Source organism: Micromesistius poutassou (genome assembly GCF_964030765.1).
Source record: "Micromesistius poutassou genome assembly, chromosome: 7".
NCBI classification, from domain to species: domain Eukaryota; kingdom Metazoa; phylum Chordata; class Actinopteri; order Gadiformes; family Gadidae; genus Micromesistius; species Micromesistius poutassou.
The window spans coordinates 6377973-6405082 of record NC_140277.1 but is presented as its reverse complement, the minus strand read 5'-3'; the positions used below and the strand labels follow the sequence as shown (position 1 = coordinate 6405082).

At 44.7% G+C, this 27110-nt stretch overlaps 1 protein-coding gene across 1 annotated transcript in view; it reads left to right on the top strand.

The window, feature by feature from the left end:
• The window catches only part of hpse2 (heparanase 2), a 49503-nt gene that overhangs the window by 2383 nt on the left and 20010 nt on the right, over positions 1–27110 (top strand). The window contains 2 exon segments of the mRNA XM_084470349.1: positions 296–457; positions 26710–26883. Coding sequence (XP_084326475.1) covers positions 296–457; positions 26710–26883 — 336 coding nt within the window.

Sequence of the window (27110 nt, the reverse complement as noted above, 5' to 3'; positions counted from 1 at the left end):
GATTATGGAACGCGGCTTTTCCTTTTCCTGAATTTGCTGACTCGTTGATCTTGTAGCTATACGTTCAAACCTTTATTGCAAAGTGAACATTTGTATGTATAATTTAAGCAACAGGAAAATCAGATATCCCCTTAAAAGTGACTCTAGCAAGTCTTTCTATTTAAAAGGATAATAGTCATAACCAAAAACCAAAACGATTAAATCATTCCCTCCATGTGAAGCATGGGTTAAACCCGTATAGCTGTAGCTCTACGACATACCCTTTGATGGTTGCCGTGTTGTCCCTTCCGTTCAGACATCGTGCGCAGCGACATTGCCCTGGACCAGCAGAAGGGCTGCAAGCTGGCCCACCACCCCAACATGATGCTGGAGCTCCAGAGGGAGAAGGCAGCCACCATGCAACTCGTCCTGCTGAAAGAGCAGGTCTCCAACATCTATAGCAACATCACAATAACAGGTAGGAGATCACACGCACACACACGCACAAACATGCGCACGCATGTGTGCACGCAGGCGCGATTTGTGGACTCGCGCCCAGGCACACACACATGAGCCACATATGCAAATGCATGCAGGCACGCATACACGCATGCGCGCACGCACGCAGATGCACACACACACACACACACACACACATTCTCGAAACAGCAGAACTGTTTTTGATGTGTATTATAACCCAAATGTAAAAAAAGCATATTGTCTTTCACACACACACACACACACACTCACACTCTCACACACACACACACACACACACACACACACACACACACACACACACACACACACACTTACACACACACATTCACACAAGCAGCATGCACAAAAAAACATGTATTCAGTCCCGCAAGGTTCAAAGCGTGCCAATGTAAACCATCAGATTTCGAAATGACAAATGTAATTTGTAGCACAGGAATGCAGGGACAGGCGGAGGGGGGCGCAGCCATAGAGGCTAGTAAACACAGAGCCGACATTTTGACTGGTGTCCTGCTGTTTGGGTGGCCCGCGTTTCCTATCTATTTTCAGGACGGGACCGGGCTGGAACGGGGAAAACAGAGTAGAGAACCACAGAGAGAGGAGATGGTTCCTATATAACGAGGAACATGAGTAATTTGGCTGGTTGGCCTCTGGATGGATCAGCCTCCGTCTCCGGTGAATTCCCTGTGAAATGGGGATCTGTTTTTTATGGTAATGAGTTATGGCCACTATGATGCGACTTTTTGGCTTTTTGACGTCATGGCACATGCAGAGTTGTCTATGTTGGGTGCATATGAATAATCTGTGATCATAGATCCCAAAATATATTAATAACAAAGCGATAAAATGGAGTATCAAATTAAACATTACACCAGCCAATGTTCCTGTAGTCAGTCAGTTGTGGAGCGACGTTGGCTTTGACTTACTTGATCTATCTATCTTACTTGATCTTATCTTTGATCTTGATCTTATGTGGACTTGCGTGGCTGTAAAATGTTTCCCATGGTGTAAGCCCCCCCCCCCAGCCCTCCTATCCAGTCTGCCCACTGGAATAAAATGACCCCATGGTTTGTGATGGTCTGTGTGAGCGATTGAGAGAGACAGAGAGAGAGAGAGAGAGAAACAGAGAGAGAGAGAGAGAGAGAGAGAGAGACAGAGAGAGAGAGAGAGAGAGAGAGAGAGAGATTATAAGTAATCCCCCTTTATATCAGCCTGTTAGTCTCACCCGTGTCCAGCGCTGCAGTCATAACATGCCCTTCCTCACACCCTTGTGCGCGTGGGGGTGCACGAGAGGTTCACAAGTTCAGGAGCCACCTCGCATGGCAGGGGCTTTTTCGTTTTTCTTTTTTCTCCCTTTCTCTTATTTTTTTTCTCTTTGTTTTGTACTACTATACTATAGCTCTCGCGTCGTGCAATTGAAACCAGGTGGCATCGATCAGCCTAATAAACATCCAGCCTTGCGACGACACACATGCACACACACACACACAAACACACACACACACACACACACACACACACACACACACACACATGTGTGCACACAGGCACACACACATACACACACACACACACACACACACACACACACACACACACACACGCGCGCGCATGCTCGGAAGAAAGCAACACCTATCCCCCCATAACACTTATATATTTTGCCGCAGTTGTTATCGGACTGGATCGAAGAGGAGGTCAAGTGGAAGAATTTTATTTATCCAAACAAGATTCTTGCTGGGTGCGTTTCCCGAAGCATCTCTGCTCGTTCAATAATACAGGCATCAGCCCTGCAGAGGTGTGAGGTAAGCGGTTGGAGGAAACCAAAGGGAAAGGCCCCTGTCAGTTGATCTGAATGACTTGAGGTTTCATTGAGTGCATGAACGCATAGACGTTAAGGGCTGTGTGCCCCACAGTTAGGGCAGGCTACACTGGCTTCCATCATGTGTGTGTGTGTGTGTGTGTGTGTGTGTGTGTGTGTGTGTGTGTGTGTGTGTGTGTGTGTGTTGTAGAACATGGATGCATGGTCCATGGATGCTCCCCACTCTGTAGTGAAGAGGAGGGTAATATGGCCACAGAGGCATTAGGGAGGTGTTTAAATACAGTCTGGTAACAATCAGGCCAGACCCACGGTGCGTGTGTGTGTGTGTGTGTGTGTGCACGTATGGGAGAGATGGAGGTGGTCGTGTGTGGGGGAGAGAAAGAGAGCGAGAGAGAGAAGGTGTGTTTGTGTTAGGGAGAACGTATTTTAGTCTGGTTAGGGAAAATATTGTGTGTGTGTGTGTGAGAGAGAGAGAGAGAGAGAGAGAGAGAGAGAGAGAGAGAGAGAGAGAGAGAGAGAGAGAGAGAGAGAGAGAGAGAGAGAGAGAGAGAGAGAGAGAGAGAGAGAGAGAGAGAGAGAGAGATAGAAAGCGTGAGAGAACTGATAGGTCTAACAAGCCTGGGTCAGAGGTCAGGAGGGGTCAGTCTGTTGTGAGTGTCGCAAGATGGAGAGAGGCTGGTAAAGGACCCGTGAGTCCTACGAAGACCTAGACCTACATATCTATCCATCTATCTATCTATATCTCTTTCTCTATATATCCAACTATCTATCTGTCTTTCTATCTATCTATCACTGTCTGTGTGTGTGTGTGTGTGTGTGTGTATTTCTGTGTGTCTCTCTCTCTCTCTCTCTCTCTCTCTCTCTCTCTCTCTCTCTCTCTCTCTCTCTCTCTATCTATCTCAGTTAACCCTGGCCAACCTGTAACCCCAGAGTTGCGAAAGCCTTTGAGGATGCACAGCGCTAACCCAGACATAAGAAATTCCTGAGAGCACTGGATCTGAGCAAACAATCTGATCCAGGACCAGTACCCCCCCCTCCCCCCACACCCAGCTGGGAGGGATGAGAGAACCCCCCTGGGAGAAAAACATCCATGATATCTAGCAAAGGTCCAGATGAGAGAGCTTTGGGATAAAACGACATATAGGATGTCCGAACGGCCAGCAGATCCTGGATCAGATAATGGACCCGCTGATCACACCCTCACACCCACACACGCACAGGCACACTTGTTGAACTCATTCTCGGTTCATGAGGTGTGCCTTTTGGTTCAGCCTCTCCTTTTCTTCATACTCGACGGCTGATGGCGATAGAATCAGTTTGCTGTTTGAAGCTGACATTTTAGGCATGCACACGCGTGCATTGATTGTTTTTCTGTTTTTCTGTTCCTATACACGTGATATTCGTTGATTAACCGTTTGGTGGGTTTACACTTTTTAACTCGTTTTTCACCCGCCCTAAAAGCGGTTGTGACAGTGCGGCGGAGTGAGAGAAGCTAAGTCTGAGATGTTTCAGTGTGTGTGACATCCACGTAAACAGAGCGTAGTTGCCAAGGAGAGGAGAACACGAGAGCAACATGTAGTGATGTGTAATATGTAAACAGAGAACATCGACCATCTGCGCATATGTCTCCGGCATATGTGAACCAAAGCATACCATGCATAGCGGTCATGTGCCACGTTTTACTTTGTTGTGTTTGGACTTGAGGAACCAATGCATTACAACTCATACATAATGGATAGGAAGGATAACCGCACATTTGCAAAAAAAGACAAGAGCTATGACGAATCGATGCTGGCTGTGTGACGGACTAGCCGGTTGGCCTGACCATGAAAGACACAACATCTAATATGCTTGCAACATCAACATCCAATATGCTTACAAATATGCAGCTTATGTGTAGCTCATATACTTTGCATATACTGCAATGTTTTGCATACTTTGTTCCTAAATCAGATTACACATTAAGTTGGATGCAAACTTGTGCCCCCTTCATATAGTTATTTGGTTTTTAGTAATTGAATGAGTTGACTGGTTCCTGTCCCCTACCTTCAGTAAGCTAAACACACTCTTACCGGGGTAGTCCGCTAACCACTGTGTTTAAAATAGGTTCACCGTATACATGCTAAAGTGAAAGTAGTCTGCATACTAAGTGAAACAGCACCAGCTTGCATCAACACTGTAGAGGCCATCACGAAGGCAGTGTGTGTGTGTGTGTGTGTGTGTGTGTGTGTGTGTGTGTCTGTGTGTGTGTGCCGGCAGTTAGTGTCAAATGCGGTACATTATGGGATAGAGGCAAGTCGTTGGGGACGTTTTAAAGGGAGCGTAGCGCTCTGGTGGCGTTCGTCTGGACGTTCAGTGTGATGAGTCATGAAGGGGCTTGGGAAGAACAGGATTATCCCAAGGCTCTGTCAGCACATGGTGCACAGCCTCCAGTCAGCGCAAATGTACACTCTCTCTCTCTCTCTCTCTCTCTCTCTCTCTCTCTCTCGCGCTCTCTCTCTTTCTCTCTTTCTCTCTTTCTCTTTTTCTCTCTCTCTGTCTCTCTGTCTCTCTCTCTCTCTCCGTGTTTCTCGGTCTCGCTTTACTCTCTGTCTCGCTCACTTTTACTCTCCTTTCCTTGGCGACTTTCTTTCTTTCTGGCTCTTTATCTCTCTTGCTCACATTGTCTCGCTCGCTTTCCAACCTTCTTTTCGGTTCTTTATGCTGTCCTTGTCTCCCTCCCTCTCAGTCCCTCTCTCGCCCTAATTTTTATTCCCTCTGTGTCGCTATATATATATATATATATATATATATATTCTATTTCGTGATCGCTTGGTTGATTTTCTATCTTTCACCCTTTCTCTCCTTGCCTCTCCCCCTTACTGTATTGTCTCTCTCCCTCTCATTTTTCTCCCTCCCCCGCTCTCTCTTTCTTACTCATGTACCTTCTGCCTTTCTAGTCTGATCTCACGTGGTATCTGGTGACAGCGGTGTTTACATTGTCCAATCAGATGGCAGGGCCAAGTAAATATTGTGAACATATGAGAAACTTATACCTAGCCGAACACGCAGGCACGCAAACACCAGCATAGACACACACACACACACACAAATGCACTCATGCACGTGCACACACACACACACACACACACACACACACACACACACACACACACACACACACACACACACGTGGACATTCAAACACACACACACACACACACACACACACACACACACACACACATGTGGACATGCAAGCACACACACACACACACACACACACACACACACACACACACACTTTTTCTCTCTGGGATGCATTCACCAAATACGTGGGGAGTGTCCAGATGTACTCCATTTTGTGGGAGGAGAAGGAAACCCCCAGACTGGGCCTTTAAAAGTGCATTCAGGTCATTCTGGGGGGGGCAGGGCTGCCGATCGCCTGTAAACGCCCCTTCATTCAGGTTCAGTAAGCAGAGGACAGGTGTGTCCTATCAGAATTTAATCAGTAGGATACAAGGCAACCCCATCAGCCCGAAAGTAGTTAGCCAAGCAAGAGCATGTGTTTACCCTAGAGAGGGTGTCATCATCCAACCCAATATGGTTCTGTGTGGTTTCTTGGTTTAATGCTTAATTTCTGTGTTATTTAGACTACAAAATATACACAGTTAAACAGGGTAAATTCTCTGTAGAATGCATTAAGTCTATACGGCTATATGGCTCAACACGCTTAAGCCACGCTTAATGTAGTGTGGCGTTCTATTGGCTGTGACCCTCACGCAGGAGATAACTGATGTGACTCAGAACCAAGATGGACATTTATGTAAAACTGCCGCCATTATAAAGTAGTAAGGCATCGTGTCAGCCATTATCAGGACAAATGTAATAGCTATAATCAGGCTCCTAATGGAGACGGACTGCAGGGGGAGAAACCAGGGAAACAACAAGGGCCCTCCGAGAAACACATGTGGATGGCTGCAACGTGTTTTCATCAGAAACACACAACAAGCTGGCATGACTGTGTGCAGTCAACAGCGGTTCTCGTTTGAGGTCGCTCTTTTTTCAAGTTTTTTGTTTTTAGTTTTTTTCCGTTCTTTTGGTTTGGGAGAATCAAAACATATTTTGATTCAGTGAAGGAAACATGCGGCTTTATCTGCGCTTATTAGCCGTTCTCGTCTCGGATCTGCAATCCCCTTGTTACGGAGAACAGAGGAACTAATGATTTTTGGGGCCTGTCACTTTGTACTTGATTCACCAAAGGAACATTGCATGTGCCGATGGAAAAACACACACGCACACGCACGTGCGTGCGCAGGCATGCACACACGCTCGCATGCAAACACTGTGTGCACACACACACACACACACACACACACACACACACACACACACACACACACACACACGCACACACACAAGCACAATGACCATGCTAACTTATGAGGGTGGCAAAAGTTTGAATAAATTGGGATGAAATCTTGTCCAGACCTAGCCTGGTCCTACCAGAATCTCGTACTTCATTTCATTTGCACAGAGAGTCTGGCCTTTCTCCGTTGACAAACGTTAACTCACTTGAAGGCGAGTGTCTGTTGGAGTTTGAAACTATTAGATCTGCCCAGTGCCACTCTGGATCTGCCATAACCAATCGCTGACGTTTGACTACAACTCAAACTAGCGCACAACCTCAACGTCAATGTTCTCAGCCACTCCCTCTGTTTGCTGATTGGACGGCCAAAAAATTGGTTGCAGAAAACCTGCGAAAATACCGCAAACCCAGACGTAGTACTGAAGGGAAATGAAAATTGAGCGGAAGTACGGAGGCGGGCGGAGCCAGGCTAGTCCAGCCCTCAGTTCAGCACAGACTTCAGATTCACATACCACCGCCAAGTTTCACACTCTGTCCCTGGAACAGACCCTCTTTTACCACCTGTGCCTGTCACGACAGATCGACAGCGTCGTCCTGTGATATGGTTAGGATCAAACATCCCCAAATTATTTTTATGAACTGTGCCTCTTGGATAGGGGAGGCTTTCTTGTGGCGATAACTTGATTGGATACTGCTACTTCAACGCCTGCCCCACCAGAACAGCTCAGATTGTCCCATTGGATATATCAAGTCCACCATCAAAAGAAAATCCAACCCACACCCCCCTAACCCCCCCAATCTGTACTGCTTAACTGAATTGTGCAAGAGGCGAAGGGGACTCTAAAACGTATGTAGCGTTTACAGAGTGGCTCGGTAACGTTTACAGAGTGCCTTGTGCTAAAAATGTGTGTTTCAGACACCTAAACACAGACGAGTGGTAAAAAATCGCACATGTGGTGTTGTGTCCAAAATTTCCATTGTGACATGTTAGTAGAATATTAAAAGAGCCCGGCGGGCATTTGGGCTCGTACTTTATCCACAAGCATTTGGATGTGTTTAGCCTTTAGCGCATGCTTAGCAGGAACAACACTGGTCTGCATGCTGTATTGTTAGCCTCTGTGTTTTGAGAATGGCAGCAGTGCCAGCGTTTCGAAGACCAGTTCCAGTCATTTTGAAACGTGATCTATAATAAATGTATATCATCTGTGGCACGACATATCTGGTAATGCTAAGAATATGCTGATTATTTTAGTCGGCTGGACTGTAGTAAACTGTTCCCTCTGATGACCCTTCATGAGAATGTGACACATATCTGCCTGTGAAATTCTTCACACCGTATGAAAACTTTAGTTTCATGTTCATGAACATCCATTCCACACCCACATGATTGATGGTAGGCCTACAAATGAGCCAACAGCTCTTATTTTTGACATCTGACTCTATCGATATATACATACATATATCTATTTTTGCACTCACAATTGTGGTGACATTTTCCCTTTATCTTATCACACAATTCATATCAGCAAGATAGCTTTTTTCTTCAGATTTCCACACATGGTCTGTACGTCTACAGTTGGTTTTATTCCGGGAAAAGGGGGACTACCTTGACTGTTTCACTCTCGACTGGACGTACAACACATATATCCATGTGTTTGCAATATGCCCGCAACCTGCAAACCGATGTCTTTTTAATAGCCTTGCACAGGGGAACATGTTTGAAAGCCCTCCTTCCTTTCCTCTGATCATTTGGCATAACACCCCACCTCCCCCTCAACATACACATCAACATTCATATAAAAATATATTTGTGTGACATACATACTTTTTTGATCAGATTTTAAATCAGGTATCTCTTCACTTACCAATATGTTTAGAATGTATAATTCATCACTGTGTGTGTGTGTGTGTGTGTGTGTGTGTGTGTGTGTGTGTGTGTGTGTGTGTGTGTGTGTGTGTGTGTGTGTGCGCGCGCGCATGTGTGTGTGTGTGTGTGTGTGTGTGTGTGTGTGTGTGTGTGTGTGTGTGTGTGTGTGTGTGTGTGTGTGTGTACGTGCGCTTGTGCGTGTGCTTGTGTGTACGTGCATATATGTATTTTCCGATATGTGTGTGTGTGTGTGTGTGTGTGTGTGTGTGTGTGTGTGTGTGTGTGTGTGTGTGTGTGTGCGTGCATGTTTTCTCCAAAGGAAAAACATGCCTCCCATATTACCAGTGAGACACTTTATATTTCCTTAATTTGACTCTTAGGCTGTCAGGCGTTATTTATGAGAGTACCCTTTTGGTAATGTGTGTGTCTGAGTGTTTATTTGTGTGTGTGTGTGTGTGTGTGTGTGGACACTGGCAGCAAGTGGAAGCTGGGGCACACTGGGAGGTTGGTTGTACCAATGTTTACACAAGCAATTGGCCTGGGTATTTAAGAATGCTACGCTAATAGGCTCTTCTTTCAGCTACTTTCCCCGCAAAGTAGCACACATTAAAACCAACTGTGTGTGTGTGTGTGTGTGTGTGTGTGTGTGTTCAGGAGCTAAATGTAGTGTGAAGTGGTGTGGAGGAAAGAGTGACCACATTTCAGTCCTTAATGTTGTCTGTTACCTCAACTTAAAGTCTGCAAAGGCCTTTTGTGGCCTTCGAGATGACACGTAAATGTAACATAACATACAATAAAATCCAGTTCAACCCAGACCAACTGAACGATAGTGCGTCCTTTAGAAGTATTGGTCCCCTGTATACCCTCTTGCAACATGGGCCATATTGGGCCTTATTCAAAACAGCCATCTTGGTTCTAGACACTACCTGGTTCATATTCCACCCTCGTTTCCAATACCAATGTTTGCTCTCCCTTTAAGGAAGATTATCCACTACCTTCTCTTCGACACACTTCGGTACTTCAAAAACACTTCAAACTGTTATCTGAAGGGCCTCAGCTTCCAACTGGTCCAGGGAAATATTTACCTGTTTGATTATTGACTTGATCCGTGAATTCAGCCGTCCACCCGTACAAAAACTATATATTATTCTCCATTGCCCGCTAAGAAAGTCTATCTTATATAAGCATTTGGCATGCTGTTTGTGCCTTTGGCCAGCTGTGTGAATCCCACCGCCCCCACCCCAATTCAGTTTTTATGTGTTCTGACTTCATGCCTGTTTGGACTGTGTTGGACCTTGTGTCAGACCATCCATCACTGCTCTGTGTCCTGCTGAGCAGGAGACGCACAGAGGTCCTCTCTCAGGCCCCGACAGCCTGAACCGGGAGGACCAGGAGAGGGAGGGAGGAGGGAGGAGGGAGGGAGGGGGGGGTAATGTGGGAGAGAGGTGAGATGGATGGATTAAAGAATAGGAAGGAAAAGGAAAAGAGGAAGGGAATTAATAGAGGGGAACGGTTTTAAAACAAATGAAGCTGAAGGGATGGTTAAGTAAAATAGCAGAAAAGTCATCTTCAGATTTACTAGAGGAAAGGAAAGAAAGATGGAAAATAGAGGACAATCCGTATCCGGCACAAAATGACCTCTGCAGGTCATATACTGGTGACGAGCAACCAGGATAGAACTCTGATTTAACTACTTTTCCCACCACTTTTACAAAGACCATTTGAAAGAACACAGCACCTATTCCTCTTTGAGTTATAACTGTAGTGTTCTCTGTGTTTCACGTTAAGATTCTTTTTTTTATGATCCCCTGGATGGTTTGAGTTGATTCAGTCCTCAACCAGCATAACCTTAAAAAACGATATGCTGTGGTTTCTAAAATAATGTTTGTGATTAGGCCACAAGTTTTTTGGCTTACCAAATGGCAAGATCTAAAGCATCAGTGATTTTCACCTGCTATGAACTAAGTCATGTGTCTTTTGTGTGATAGATGCTTACCACCTACAGCTTAGACTATTTCAAAGTTGGCCGCCAACATTGTTTTCTAAAGGACACAATGAAAATGAGCAACACGTTATTTTGCTTTGGCTGGAACAATCCTGCCAGGGGATCCATTTGGTGCATCACCTTTTAGTTTTTCCTGGAGATTTTCTTTGTTAAACAGCAGCTTGACAAAGAAACTACAGGAGATGGTGAATTACCTCTTTTGTGTGAACATTTCTGGATGGAGAAACTTAAAAAAAGGGAGGCTGTGAAGGTGATAACTTCATAACTTCATAACTAAGACCAGTAACAGAGACAGACTTGGCAGCGTCCTGAGAACAACCACCTCTGAAATAATTATTGGCTCGTTGGAAGGGTCAAAGGGTTTCCATTTAAGATGTGTGACCAAATTGCTTTCTTTCCCACTGGCTTCTCCTTCTTTGTTTTTGGCTCATGTGTCAGGTAATTGGTACCCAGGGATTCAGCGATTTTGATGGTGCTGTGATGTTGGCAGAAACTATGTAATATCCAATGCATTTATTTAACTTATTTTTTATAAAGCACATTTTGATTCCCGCAAGGGATTTATATTGATGCTTGATAAGGAACGAAATATTTAATGAATAACAGAATCAGCAAACAGTTAGTGGGACTCTGGAATATACCATTAGGGAAAAATCAGTGTTCCAACAACACTGGACCAGTCGGATACCCGCGCAACCGCTGGTCTGGCCTGGTGCACACCGCATATGTTATTGAAAGGATTTTATGACTCTATAAGTGTGTAATGAAATTCTCCTCGGTCAGAGAAGAGAAAGCACGGCATGGAAAAGGTGAATTGAATTTTCGGCGCTACGCTCCGGAGCCCTGCCTCTTGCCCTTCGGGAGCGGAGCGGGCCCATGCTCTCTGAAGTGGCCCCGTGAGGGAGGGAGGCAGCCCCCTTCCCTGAGGTAGAAACCTCTGCGGTGAATGGCAGGAGCTGACACCTCTAACCCGGAACAGATGTCCGGCCTATCAGCCTCGGAGCCGGCCCTGTTGTCGGCCCCGCGGAGCTCTGGGGGTCATCAGCAGGAGGGCCCGGCCTCTGTGAAGCTAACCGCTAACAGCTAACAGTGGCCGGAGGCTGCGCGTTGTCTCCCATTCGCCGGTGAAGGCCGTTTGTTCGCCCCGAGATGCAGGGAGAGGCCTCTGACTTCGCTTTTTGAGCTGAGGACGAGGCGAGGGAGAAGAGCCAAACACTGACAGCCGCTAACGATTCCGAGGCTAAATTGAATTGAAGGGAGGGTAAATATTGTTGCATGTGACCCGCAGGCGTAGGAGTTCAGAATGTGTTCGACAACATCGATCTGGCACCGTAACAATCCCGGTGCCAAGTTGTTTTCCACATCAATTCAACTCCCAACTTCTACTTTGAGCTATTCCATAAATATGCAAATTCATGTAAGATGACAGACGATAAAAAAAGACACATGCTGCCCACCGCATTGTATCTTCTAGGACGGGTTGTTAACGAGACGCATACTGGCAAGTTGTTCTCCAATGTTAAAACATACAGCCTTTGATATGGTAAAGGAGATATTTGCTGAGCTGAAGGCTTCAACCATTCTGCCTAATTTCCCCAAAACATAACTGTATAAAATGTAGTTCTGGATTCCCCGAATATACTTTGCAAGGGCAGGTGTCCTCTGTAGTATTTTGGTATATCATCCATCCTACGTACCTACTTACCTACCTGCCTACCCTCCTGCTAACCTCACTAAGTATCTGCATGATTACCTAACTAAGCGGCAACCCCCACACACACGCATGCACACACGCACGCAGGCACGCACGCACACACACACACACACACACACACACACACACACACACACACACACACACACACACACACACACACATACAGATGCACCAGCTACAGTTTCTGGTTATTGTCTGAAACTGCAAAAAATCAGGGCTAATACAATTTTTTAATGGAAAATATGGTCTTAAAAAAATGCTTAAAAAGCAAACTTTGAGTAAGTTGACAAATAAATGGAAAAATGTGTGCCTTGCAAGTATATAAGATAATATGTTCAGCATGAGACCAGTTTTAAATGCTGTACAATGTTTATATCCTTACCACAAAAAAACGAAATAACCCATATAAATCATGCATTCATCATTAACAATAATTCTGTAACATTTCCATAACTTTCTATTGTGATTTGAACAGAGAAGTCACCAAAAAGTGTATGTTTGGGTTATAGACTTTTGTTTGAACCAATCGGGGGAAAGGTGATATTATAAATATATATAATTACCCTAAAAACCTCTGAAACTGAGGTCAGTATTTAACCTTGCATTTAACCTTGACCTGCTTACTCAAAGAGCCCTGGAGATGTTCCAGCATGGCCCTGCATTAAGTAATGTGTATCGATATGGCTTTGGAGTGGTAGATGATTGCTGTCATTATGGTGATTATTCTTGCAGAAAGAGAGAGGGAGGGAGGGAGAGAGGGAGAGAGAGATAGAGAGAGAAAGAGGGAGAGAAGGAGGGAGAGAGGGAGAGATGGAGGGAGGGAGAGAGAGCGAGAGGGGGAGAGGGGGAGAGATGGAGGGAGGGAGTGGGAATGAGTGTCTGGGTCCGGTGGTGTGTTTGCTTTGCTGGCGGGATCTGGTTTGGCGTGTCACCCCCCCCCACCCCCCCCCCATCCATCACCAGATCAAAGTTTCACTAATTTCAGAGATGGGGAAACGAGTTCACCACAACTACATATTTAACCCTGTTGGAATCAGAGGTTTACACTTTACTGTTGACAAAAGCCAAGGTAAACCAAAGACAAGGTATGTGGATTAGCGTGTGTTCACTATCGCTGGGACTGCCTTGGTAATGGGTGTTTCTTGTCTGCCGGTGAAGCAGGTGCTCATTGGCAAGAGCTTGCAGGCCTTGTTAGGGACCGAGCCAAACTTGGCAAGGACCCTATTGAAACCCTCGTGTTTCTTCTTATTATTATTTTTAGCAACTTCGACTGCGTTTTTCCCCCCCTGCACATATTCGAAAACTCATTTTTTTTTGGCACATTTGTGGGGACTGGTGAAAAATTTTATAATCTGGCCCTCAAATTAACATTCGCCCCTAGGTGGCGCTATAGCAACTGTTCAAAAGTGCAAACTTTGCACAAGCAGCACGCGTCACCGGTTTGACCTACACTCATGAAACTTTGCACACATATGCATATCCTCATGATGAACAAAAAAGTCTCTTGAACTGAACACTTCCGGTAGCCATATTTTCCGCCATTTTGAATTTAGTTAAAAACAGTAAATTCCCCAAGGATCCCAGGTTTTTCGACTTTGACAAAAATCCTTTGGCACATATCATATATGGCCCATTATCTTCAATCTGACTTAAGGATTAGTCTGTACAATAAAGTTTAGAGCACCAATGAGTTCAAAAAGGGGTGTGGTTGAAACCTCGAAAATAGTTAATTGCTCATATCAACGTCAAGTTGGACGCCTATGATGTTGGCCCCAATACAAAAGTTGTTCAGAATCAAATTCTGAACAAGATAAAGTCAACATATTTTCAAATGGGGCGTGGCATCGAAATGGGCGTGGCCTGACACTAAAATCGCCACAGTTCATAGACGCAATGTTTGATTTGAGCGGAACCCACTCAGTGGCCGTTAGGTACCAAAGTTCTAACTGCTCAATTAAAATTAAGTCGATTGAAAAAACAACATGGCCGCCACAGGCTCTGGTGTCAGGGTAAATCACTGTGCGGAGACCGTAATAGTTATGAATATGAAATTCACAGGACACGTGTAGACTGGTGCCGGTAGCTCACATACCAAAACTCATGTTTCTATTTTTTGTAGCGCCCCCTACAGAAACTTTAAAATGCAGCCCCTGCGCCACGTTTGACCAATATGTATGAAAATCGGTAGGCACGTATAACGTGCCAATACCTACAGAAAAGCCTCTTGGACCCATGCCCCAAAACCCACCGGAAATCGGAAATTTTAATGTTTTCATTTGCACTCTCGGCGGCCATTTTGAATTTTTTTCACTTTTTTGCCTTGTATTTGAATGAACTCCTCCTAGGGAATTTATCGGATCTGCTTCAAAATTGGTCAGTACAGTCATGAAGTGGTGCTAAACCAAAATCGTGCTATTTGTGACTGTACGTTGAAGGGCGTGTCCGTGGCATGCCGTCAAAGTTGGCCATTTTTGAATTCCGTCGCCTTGTATTTGAACTAACTCCTCCTAGGGAATTTATCGGATCTGCTTCAAATTTGGTCAGTACAGTCATGAAGTGGTGCTGAACCAAAATCGTGCTATTTGGGACTGTACGTTGAAGGGCGTGTCCGTGGCATGATGTCAAAGTTGGCCATTTTGAATGGAATTTCACTTTTTCGCATTGTATTTGAACGAACTCCTCCTAGGGAATTTATCGGATCTGCTTCACAATTGGTCAGTACAGTCATGAAGTGGTGCTGAACCAAAATCGTGCTATTTGTGATTGTACGTTGAAGGGCGTGGCCGTGGCGTGCCGTCAAAGTTGGCCGTTTTGAATTCCGTGGTCTTATTTTCGCTTTTTTCCCCTTGTATTTGAACGAACTCCTCCTAGGGTATTTATTGGATCTGCTTCACAATTAGTCAGTACAGTCAAAACATGGTGCTCAACCAACGCTGTGTTATTTGTGACTGTACGTTGAAGGGCATGGCCGTGGCGTGCCGTCAAAGTTGGCCGCTTTGAATGGAATTTTTTCACTTTTTCGCCTTGTATTTCAACAAACTCCTCCTAGGGAATTTATCTCATCTGCTTCTACAGATTACATAAATTCGCGAATTTTTTTTAAAACTGCGCTTTTTTAAAACTGCGCGCAGTGATGAACGGGACCTCTTACCGGCTTGCGGCTGCGTCACGTGCGGTCCTAACATGTGCACATCTTGCCAGCACACATGTTAGGACGGCACGTGACGCGGCCGCAAGCCGGCGCGAGGTCCCGTTCATCACTGCGCGCAGTTTTAATTTTCTCTGTGTGTTGGTGTGTTTTTAAGGAGGGGCCCTTTGATCTAGCAGGGACAGAGGGGTCCCCTGGCCCCTGGGCCAGTTCAACCCCCCCCCCCCCCCCCACCAACACCCCCTCCCCACAGTCCCACAGTCCCGGAGTCCTCTTTCTCTGCAATTACAGAGCAATCACGCCTCAATCAAGGTCTCAGCAGAGGTGTGTGAGGAGATGGCCCAACAGGATAAGTGTCGGACACTTTACAACCCAAGCCGCTTTGGCACTGTGACTAATTTCGGTCAGTGAAAATGTCAGCAGGCATTTTTCACAGGGCTTACCCTTACCCGTCAGGCTTTGAGGCTGAAGTGGTAACATTTTGGGTGTGGAAAAGGTCATCGTGAAGGTTGGAGGTAATTTCATGCTGCAGGTTCTGTCTACCACTATTGTGTGATAATATGAAAAATCACCTTTGTACATGGGTGTGAAATACAGGGGTCTCGGGGGGTCCCCAGTCCCGTTGATTGATACTTGACACCTGCTGAAACACTCTCTTTTTTCTGTAAAAATCTTGAAGAAAGGGTTTGCCACTTCCAATTACCACCAATAAAACTATTTTAAAAGCTTACCATGTCCAGTATTCATTATTCAAATTGATAAATATATTTAAAAAATATATGTTAAAAATGTTATTTTCTTGCGGTTGACCACAGGGTTGTTTCTGGTAAGGGTCTTTTAAGGGTGGCACTGTTGCAATCGAAATGTTGAAAACATGTAGAAAACCTGTCTCTTTTGCACAGGGCCATCATCATTCCTTGCCCAGATGGAGCTCCACACAGCCACACACAACTCGCCACCGCTTCATCGTACCGTCAAACCTCAAAGTCACCTAAAGAACGCCACTTGAGCTCGGAGCAGAGTAGAACGTTCACACACTGGTTGGCCGAGGCTGGCAACAACAACCACACACACGCTCTTATTTTGGTAAACATTTTGGTAAACATCACTGAGTATGTCACACTTCTGAAAAACACTGGAGCACTCTGTCGGGGAGAGCACCCAATTACCTCAGGGGATTTTGTTGAGTTCATTGAATATTTATTGTTTATTGTTTATCTATTTCACTGGTGACTTGAATAAACTTGTTTGTTTTCAGAGGATATTTGAACAATAACATTTATGGACAACAATTTCATGGTTTTATCTGTTATTCGACTTGTTTTATACTTGACATATCTTTCAAAGTTTTGCGTCTTGAAGTTGGCGGCTCCACAATGCAAGACAACAACAATACGACCCCCTGCATAGCAGTGTGTCTCTTTGTCGAAAGCCAAGAGTTTGGAGCCAAGTCTCCGAGCTCTGTTCCACTATGATGCCCATTCACTTTTTAAAAGCTTTCCTTCTTTCGTCCTAATTAAGTGATAGAAGGCGCTCCATGCCAAATAGCCCTGGACAGATGCACATGTTAGAACTTTCTCCCCCTTACTTAGGGCACCTGGTTTCAGTTGTTATGCTGCCCTGCTAAAGCAACAGTACAATGGCCATCTATCTACCATCTACTACTACTATGAGTACTAACACACAAACACACATCCACATACATAGACAGATGTATATACACATACACACACAACCACAGACACAGATACATGCACACACATACACACACACACACACACACACACACACACACACACGCGCTAAGGCTTTGAAGAGGGAAGCAGCCTTGTTAAGTGACCTGCCGTGGATGTTCCCGTTCGCTTCTGTGATCTTAACGTCGCATTCTGCTGCCCCCCCTCCAAACACCCAGCAGCGGCAGGCCTCAGGCCACACACAGGTCTAGTTTCAGCACATTCAGAGATGACTATCATTGATTATGCACACTCAGACACTCGCTCACACACGCACGCACACACACAAACACACACACAACGGTTCCCTTTTCCCAACTGAATTGAAAACAGGTGCCCTCCACATATCTTAGATTCTTCCAAAATACAAAAGTGGTTTGACCTGAATGGTTTAGCTGTGGAGTGGAGCCACTCCATATGAAAGCAAGAGTATGCGATGTGTGTGTGTGTGTGTGTGTGTGTGTGTGTGTGTGTGTGTGTGTGTGTGTGTGTGTCTCAGTGTGTCTCATGCGCACACGCGTGAGTGCATTGCCCATGTGTTTATGTGCCTGAGCACGCACATGCGCAGGCATTTGTGTGCCCATGCACTTTCATGTGCATGTTCATGTGCACTTGCATGTGTGTGTGTGTGTGTGTGTGTGTGTGTGCGGGCATTCACACATATGTGTGTGTGTGTGTGTGTTTGTGAGTGTGTGTGTGTGTGTGTGTGCGCATTCACATGTGTGTGTGTGTGTGTGTGTGTGAGTGTGTGTGTGTAAACGTCGGGGCGTCAGGTTCTGTTCAACATGCCTGTAGACCAGCACAGACTGGCTCTGTATTGGAACCACATTTCTCTGCACTACGAGCCTTACATGCAGTGTCAGGTCACAGCTGCATCATGCGAACACAGCAGAACACCACAATGCATGTAATAGATTTCCATGCAGTGGCCGCAATGGCTTACTGGTTACCGACTCCGACGACATGACTGACACGACTGTGAAGTCTAGCATAGATACCTGGTGCCACTTTCATTAAACCTTGGGACGATATATTCACAACAGACGGCAAATAAGACAATAAGTTCTTGGTTGTGGTCTTTCGTGTTTTTTTCCTTTCTTCCCTCAGTCTCTTTCTCCCCCACTATCTCTCTGTGTCTCTCTCCCTCCCTTTCTCTCCCTCTCTCTGCGTGTGTGTCTCTCTCCCTGTCTCTCTCTCTGCGTGTGTGTGGCTCTCTCCCTTTCTCCCTGTGTGTGTCACACCACAGGACCCCACTCTCTCTCTCTCTCTCTCTCTCTCTCTCTCTCTCTCTCTCTCTCTCTCTCTCTCTCTCTCTCTCTCTCTCTCTCTCTCGGCTGGCTAGTTGGGGGTTTGGCTCGTTGTAACAGGTTGAATGAGAACCAGAAGGCGGGAGGATGAACACATGACTGAAGGAGGTAGGGTCCGGGAGGAGAGTGACTATGAGGATGATGAATGTCTACCGGTAGCCTATTCATAGAGACTTTGAGCCCATCATCTGATTGTGTCTTTGAATCTGTGGGCAGTGTGCAATATGTGTGTGTGTGTGTGTGTGAGTGTGTGTGAGTGTGTGTGTGTGTGTGTGTGTGTGTGTGTGTGTGTGTGTGTTTGTGTGTGTGTTTGTAGTCCTTATTTAGATCAATGATGTTAAATTGCTTAAGATTCAATCACCAATTGAGCAATTCAGTGTGACTAGTGCAGTGCACTGGGGCCAGGATCCCAGCCTATGTGTTTGAGTGGCCAGACATTTCTATGCTGTGACCCTGTGATGATTGTCATCACCATGAAAGTGTACAAAAATGTAGATCATGAACTAAGTATAAATTACTTGTTTATATTGATATTCAGCTCGATATTCCCATATTCAGTCTTCACACAATCAAATCAACAAGCATATAAAAAGAGTCATAAAACAGACAAGGCAAGTAGCCATTCATATATATATATATGTATGTATATATATATATTTTTTTTTTTCTTTTTTTGAAAAAAAAGTTTATTGTTGCTGCGACTCACTCATGTGTCCAGACCCTCAGTTTGCATTTACTAAACCACTGGTTTAGTAAATGGCTTTATATTGAAATTGTGTTTCCCATATAAATCAGGTGCTCTGTCTGTGTGTGTGTGTGTGTGTGTGTGTGTGTGTGTATGTGTGTGTGTGTGTGTGTGTGTGTGTGTGTGTGTGTTCGGAAGGGGGAAGGGTTGTGAAGGAAGTATGATGGGATTGTCAATTAGTCATGGTCTAGGAATATTAACAAGCATCTTAGCTTCACACTGAACACTATGTCATTCGCTGCAGATGTTTCCCTCCCCAAGTGCATGGATTTAATTTTAAAAACGTGTAATTATTACCATGAACGCTAGGTTGTATACGCCAAACGCATAGTTTAAGATCGCCAGGATATCATGTTGATTCAAAGAAGAATACGTTTTTCGAAACACTCTTCTTCTCTGTCTTTTGTCTCTTGGCTGGCCTTTCAAGGCATGCCAGAAAGCAAAGTTTCAGTTAGTGTGTGTGTGTGTGTGTGTGTGTGTGTGTGTGTGTGTGTGTGTGTGTGTGTGTGTGTGTGTGATTTCATGTGTAGAGAGGAGGAAAGAAAAATCACAGAAAGATATAGAAAAAGAAAAGAAAGGGAGAGAACTCACTTTAATCAAAGCAAACATCCAAACTGACACATGCAGTAAGCCGTTTCTGGCAGCAAGTCAATGTATCTCCTAAAGAGACAGAAAACGCCATCCGATTGGACAGTCTTTCCTTTTCGCCCCCCCAAGACATCAATGGCGGTGAATATTTAGATGTCTGCTCTCGGAAATGTGATAGCATGACGACAGTGTTTCAACAAATGTAGGGAGTTTATAGGGGAGAGAGTGTGAGAGAGTGTGTAGTGTGTGTTTGTGTGTGTGTGTGTGTGCATGTGTGTTTGTGTGTGAGAGAGAGAGAGCCCTGCCAAATGCCTTCCTTTCGGCGCATACCTGTTGTAATTGCTACCATTACACTGTTAGGTTAACCTCTCGTTTCCTCATAGAGCAAGAACTAAAGCACTCATATAGGCTCGATCACAGATTGCTCTCTCCTCCCCCCACCCAACACAACAACGGCCATGATGAAAAACACACTCACAAATTGGTACATTTCAACGATGATGTTTCAAACATTTGAACAAGTTCCCCGCGATCGACGACGAATCGGCAGTTTCACTTCATTCCGTGTAAAATAACGATGATTTGACACGCATGTGCAGGGTACGCATTTCCCCGCGGAACGGCTGTGTGCCGGCCCCATGCAGGCATAATATACATAGCGCTATGCCAAACGCAGAGCTGCAGAAATGAGGCATGGCGCTTATTGATGCTGCAGGCCCTCTCTCTGCTTCACAGCACCGTGGCACTACCAGAAAGACAGCCTGACACTGTCCAGAGCCCTGCGTTTCCTCTACACAAAAATACACAAAGGCGGTGTAGACACCCACATACACATACGTACATACACTCACCCTCACACACATGTGGCACACAAACACACACACACACACACACACACACACACACACACACACACACACACACATACACACTCATGCACATACACATACACACAAACATAAACATTAACACATACAGAGATTTATAACTTCAAGTTTTTGTTCCTGCTTGCATTTGGCAAGCAGTTTGTGTGTGTGTGTGTGTGTGTGTGTGTGTGTGTGTGTGTGTGTGTGTGTGTGTCTGAGATGAAAGGGAGAAAGTTTGTTAATGTAATCCGAGTGGCTTTAGCATACAGTCTGTCCTTGTATTAGGGACAGTGGGAGAACTATATGAGCCTAAAATCACTTGTTAAGGCCTTGGTGAATCATGTTTAAACCACTCTGAAACGTTGTGGATTGTAACTATCAATCCTCTCAATAATAAGTAAAGACAAGGTTAATTGTAGCTCTGAGTTAGCACTTATTGTGGTTTTTGATTCTGTTTAACAGTGTAAGTACAGTTTGGAGGTTGCTGTTGTTCTGTATTTCACCACGTAGGGCAGCGGGTGTATTTGTTTATGAGTGCGAGTGTCTGCATAATGTTCTAAGTCGTTTACAATGGTTCCATTATCGGGGGAAAGTTTTTACAACAATAATCGTTTCTGACTTCCAGAAATTTTGGCCGGGGCCGAGCAAATACATAATTTGTCTCAATGTCTCAATTAGTCTTCATAGACCTTACAAACATACACTCACTCACACAAACACACAGGCATGCATGCATGCACACACACACACACACACACACACACACACACACACACACACACACACACACACACACACACACACAGTCATGCAAACATACACACTGTGCCCAGGCACAAACACATACACACACACATAGCGTAAAACATTTTAAATACACATAAATAAGTATTGTTGGACCTTACAAACACACACACAGGCATGCACACACAAACACACCGGCGCGCACGTACACAAAAACATAGACACACACACACAGGCATGCACACACCTACACACACACACACACACACACACACACATAATGTCCAAATCATAAAATACAGGCAAATGTATTAAAGACGACAAAACACACGTTTTTGTATGGGGTCAGTTCAGTCTCATTAATAATGAATGCACAGAGAAGGACAAGCACACACAAATGGATATCGGTATGTATAAATGTAAAATAAATCCATAAACAAAAATAAGTTTCACAAACACATTTCTGATCCACACACAAATGTGTCTTGTTTTAAATAAATGTAATATAAATCCATAAATATATTAATTAAAAATATATTTGCAATTTTCATCAAAAATGTATTTGGATGTTGTTACATTTATATACAAACTGTTAAACTTGAATTTACAAGACGCTTTTCATTTGTGAACTTGTTTGCATTTGTGTGTCAACTGGTCTGTTTTTATATGTGGATTTTTGAGACTCTCCTGATGTGGCTGGATTCACAAATGCATTTTTTTCAACAAAGAACTCTCTGTAGCCAATCAGATGCCTCCCTCGTTTTCAGCCAATCCAGCCGGCCGAACTGACGGGGATATTCTCTGATATGATGAATAAAGACTGCGTCGAGTCTCCACTCTCAGACTCTCTGGTACTTCCACAACAAGTGAAGACTTGTAGTGGGGGTTATCTCGGCCATGGGGGAGAAGGAATTGGGGGAAAGGAACTTTGGCTTCGACTCTGAACAGCGACAGGAGGAGAAAGGGATTGTTGTCGTATGCGGACTCCCGGAGGAGCTCCTCCCGCCGATTGATACATTAACGTTACGAGTTCAGTCAGAAGTCAACAGCTGAAATATGGATGATGAATTGTTGATCATCGAGGTGGAAAAACACTGTGTCCTGTCCTGTGACATCTCAGCCGTAACGTGTCCGGACCACTTCCAGTGCGGATTGCAGTACGGAACACAGCCACTTCGCTGCTGTGACGCTTCCGTGACGGTTCTGGTGGAAATTGGCCTTGAGGGACTGCAGTCATGTGATTGGCTGAAAATGAGGGAGGCATCTGATTGGCTACAGAGAGTTCCTTGTTGAAAAAAATGCATTTGTGAATCCAGCCACGTCAGGAGAGTCTCAAAAATCCACTTATAAATACAGACCAGTTGACACACAAATGCAAACAAGTTCACAAATGAAAAGCGTCTCGTAAATTCAAGTTTAACAGTTTGTATATAAATTTAACAACATCCAACTGCATTTTTGATGAAAATTGCAAATATATTTTTAATTAATATATTTATGGATTTATATTACATTCATTTAAAACAAGACACATTCGTGTGTGGATCAGAAATGTGTTTGTGAAACTTATTTTTGTTTATGGATTTATTTTACATTTATACATACTGACATCCATTTGTGTGTGCATGTATTTGTGAGAAGAGTCATTTATATATAAATCACAAAATACATTTGTGAATCCTTCTCTGTGCATTCATTATTAATGAGACTGAACTGACCCCATATTTTTGTTTCAGTTTCATTGTTCATTGCGTAAGACGAGCGATCCATCCTTGCGTTTTCGAGACACTAGACCTAGACCTTACACCTGGGCTTCCTTGAAGCCAAGCGCCTGAAAACCTCCTGATGAGGTGAACAGGAGCACCTTTAATGACTCCATTCCATTCAGATAATTGCTCATATAATGGTGACGGGACGCTGTTTGGATGAGCAGGCAGGAGGGAAGTGTGGACGGCAGCTTAGTCCATATCTGGCAGCAAAGCTCATTTTTCATTTTGTCTTTTGGATCTCAGGTGAGGAAGAGTCTGGAAGCACTCACTCTGACAAGCACATCTGGCAATGGTTTAGCCTCCTCGGCTGCCATATTGCTGCCGTCCTCCTCCTCCTTCTCCTCCTCCTTCTCCTTCTCCTCCTCCTTCTCCTCCTGCTCCTCCTCCTCCTGCTCCTCCTCTTCCTCCTCCTCAGCTCCTCAGCAGCAACCAGGCACCTTCACTCCCATGCAGGCTCAGTCTAGCAGTGGGAAGGAGCTATGATAATCACAGCTCCAAAAACAACTGAGTGGGTCATTATTAATGGGATGGAAAACAGACAGTTTGTTTAAGAAGGATAGCGTAAATGGCGGGAGACGCTCGGCTCTCTCTCTCTCTCTCTCTCTCTCTCTGGACACGATGTGCCTTTTAAACTATTATTAAACAAAAACAGAAACCAGAACCTCAAAACAATCCTACACCCCCCCCCCCCCCCCCCCAAACAGTTCTTTAATAACGTCCTACTAAAAAGGCTAGATGGGCTTTACTGCATCCATATGGCGTCTCACTACGGGGTTACTCTGTGTTAAAGTGTCGGACAGGGCCCAACACACCCGAGTAGGGCATCAGTTGTCTTCACACCTTTTTTCACCCAGACTGAACCGTGGCTTCCCCCAGTCGGGTCCCGGAAGCTCATCTGGTTCCAGTCCTCGCTCGCCCTGTTAGACGCTTCTTTCATCAGCGGGCTAGCGCATGGCGGCCTCCCAAGGCCGTGTCTGAGGGGCATGCGTCTCGCAGGAACTAGACAGTACACGTGGCTCTCATCTGTTTCCTGTTGGCCTTAGAAAGCGTCGGGGTCGGAGGTCAGGGTAATATTTACGTCCGTGGTGTGGCTTGGGCGGCGGGTTGCGTTTCAAAACAAAAGCACTGGCGCCCAGGGATGGGCTGGTGGGCCACGCACACTGCCGTCTCCATAGTGACACACCGGTAACAGCACACCACCATCTCCATGGTGACACACCGTAACAGCGCTAGTGCACCCACACCGCCGTCTCCATGGTGACACACCGTAACAGCGCTAGTGCACCCACACCGCCGTCTCCATGGTGACACACCGTAACAGCGCTAGTGCACCCACACCGCCGTCTCCATGGTGACACACCGTAACAGCACTAGTGCACCCACACCGCCGTCTCCATAGTGACACACCGTAACAGTGTCAGTGCACGTACACTGCCGTCTCCATGGTGACACACTGTAACAATGTTGGTACACGTGGAAATACTCACCCGGGCAGAAGGCTGCTTTTTGTTTTGATTCTTCGTTGACTTTTGTTGCTTCTAAGTGGTTATAGAATCAACCTTGCGTGAAGCGTCACTCACAATGAACTCTGTCATGTTGTTTGAGTACAAAATGAGTACATGAGTACAAAAACTTTGTCTGCTAGAATATTGAGTGGTTTGATCCCTAATGATAGTAGTTTATTTTTATTATTCGTGCTTGACACAAGATGTGTCAGGATGTCTATTAGCAACAGGTGCATCCACCATATAAAACATTGAAATCTTTAACGTTAGATCTCTAAACTGTCTACATTGGTGTGCGCACACACACACACACACACACACACACACACACACACACACACACACACACACACACAGACCACAGACTCACAACCACAGCTGCTCATTAGCTGTTAAATACAACAGCAGACATGTTCTCCACGGAATGATTATCTCAGGTTAAAGAGTCCATCTCTTCAGGGGTCCATGATGAGGATATCATTCTTTCTGGACGTGGCTAGGGAGAGTGAGTAAGACAAAGAGACAGATAGTCAGAGAGAGAGAGTGAGGAGAGAGTGAGAGAGACAGAGAGAGTGAGAGAGAGAGAGACTGAGGGAAGAAAGGAAAAAATACACAACTAAGAACTCATTGTATTATTATCTATCTAATTAATAGATATAGAGAGTCAGAAGGAGAGCCATTGAGAAAGCAATAGAAAAAAACACAAAAGCTAAAACTGCGCTAGTATCCGTTCTCATGCGGAAAAAATACACACAAACTCATAGAGCCCACAAGTAGTGCCATAACCAAGGGAAGGGACTGGTACATGGAATGGTTTACTTTTAAGGGACACATTCCTAAAAAAAAACCTAAACCTAAAACATACCTGTTTTTCATTTTGTGCTGTCATAACACTCATGTTTGAGATCACAAACAAGTGCTGTGGTGGAGTCATTCCGGTACTATGATATTGTATGCATGGTATTGTTTTTGGCATGCTCAACCGTACTTAACTAGTGCAATAAAACTGTGAAAGCCCATGGAAACAACATATCAAAATAAAAGTTGACTTGATACACGTTTTCACTTTTCATGGCTATTACATGCACACAGGCACACACGCACAGTTGCGCACACACACACACACACACACACACACACACACACACACACACACACACACACACACACACACACACACACACACACACACACACATACACACACGCGCAATCTGTTTAAAAGTACTTTCTGTATAATTTCCTGAATATATTGTAAGCTGTCTGGCCAAAACAGCCCATAGAGACAGAGTCCTGTACAAAAAGACTGCATATTTTCCAAATATCCCAAGTGAAAGCAGAGCCCATTGCTTGTCATAAAATGTCAGTCATTGTGTTATGCTGTTTCCGCCATGTTGTTCCACCAGCTGTTTAGAACTCCTAATCTCCCTCTGGTATTCTCGCCTTCTTGCATTTTAAACAACACGCAGATGTTCTCTGTGCCTAGAAAGCCACCAGGGAGTATTCCTCAGGTAACCATAGCTGATATTGGCAGAACTCACAGAAAATAAAAGATGAGGTCAGACATGAAGATCTAATAAAGATATAAAAAAGTCTGCTAGACAAGGCAAAAATATTATAAAATGTAAATTATCGATCCCAGTTGGGAAATGGAAATGTATTAATTAACATTTGTGTTAAATCTATATGCATCATATATATTAAAATACTTGAATACATTTTAACTGTACTGTTCACATGTACTGTGTTGTTCAAACCAACATCTTAAGATACATTATTACATCCCATCTCGGACAGAAATTTCCCTTCTAATCTGATTCCAGTCTCGTCTGAATCCAATCTAATCTTGTCCAAATCCAATATAATCTTGACTGAATCCAATTGAATCTAGGCGGAATCCAAATTAGTCTCATCAGCACGAACCATGCATCTTCTGATGAATTACAAACCTTTGCACACTGCTAAACCTTAGTTCAATCTAGATCTAGGCTTGTCTTATTTGACATGACACAACTGGTCAAATGGACACAGAGAAGAATCAAAGTTACAACTGCTTTGTGGGTTTCTCCCAGCCAGGTCTTTAGACAAACTGTACAACTTTGCCGAGTGTGCGGGCCTGCAGCTGATCCTGGGGCTCAACGCGCTGCACCGTAACCCAGACAACTCCTGGAACTCCTCGTCCTCCCTCAGTCTGCTCAAGTACAGTGCCGGCAAGAAGTACAACATCTCCTGGGAGCTAGGCAATGGTAAGCACCCTCCCACTGTCACACTCACCTCATCACTCACTCAGTCACTCCTGTTGATATGACCACACTTACGCAAGAGAATTAAGTGTTATGATGGTTATTTAGTAGATTTGAGGACAGCCTGTCAAAGGGAAATGTGTTTTATTATCAAACGTGCTATGTAACAATCTGGGTCAACCTGATTTCTGGCCCTTGTTTCTGGCCCTTGCTTGACATAGAGGACTCGT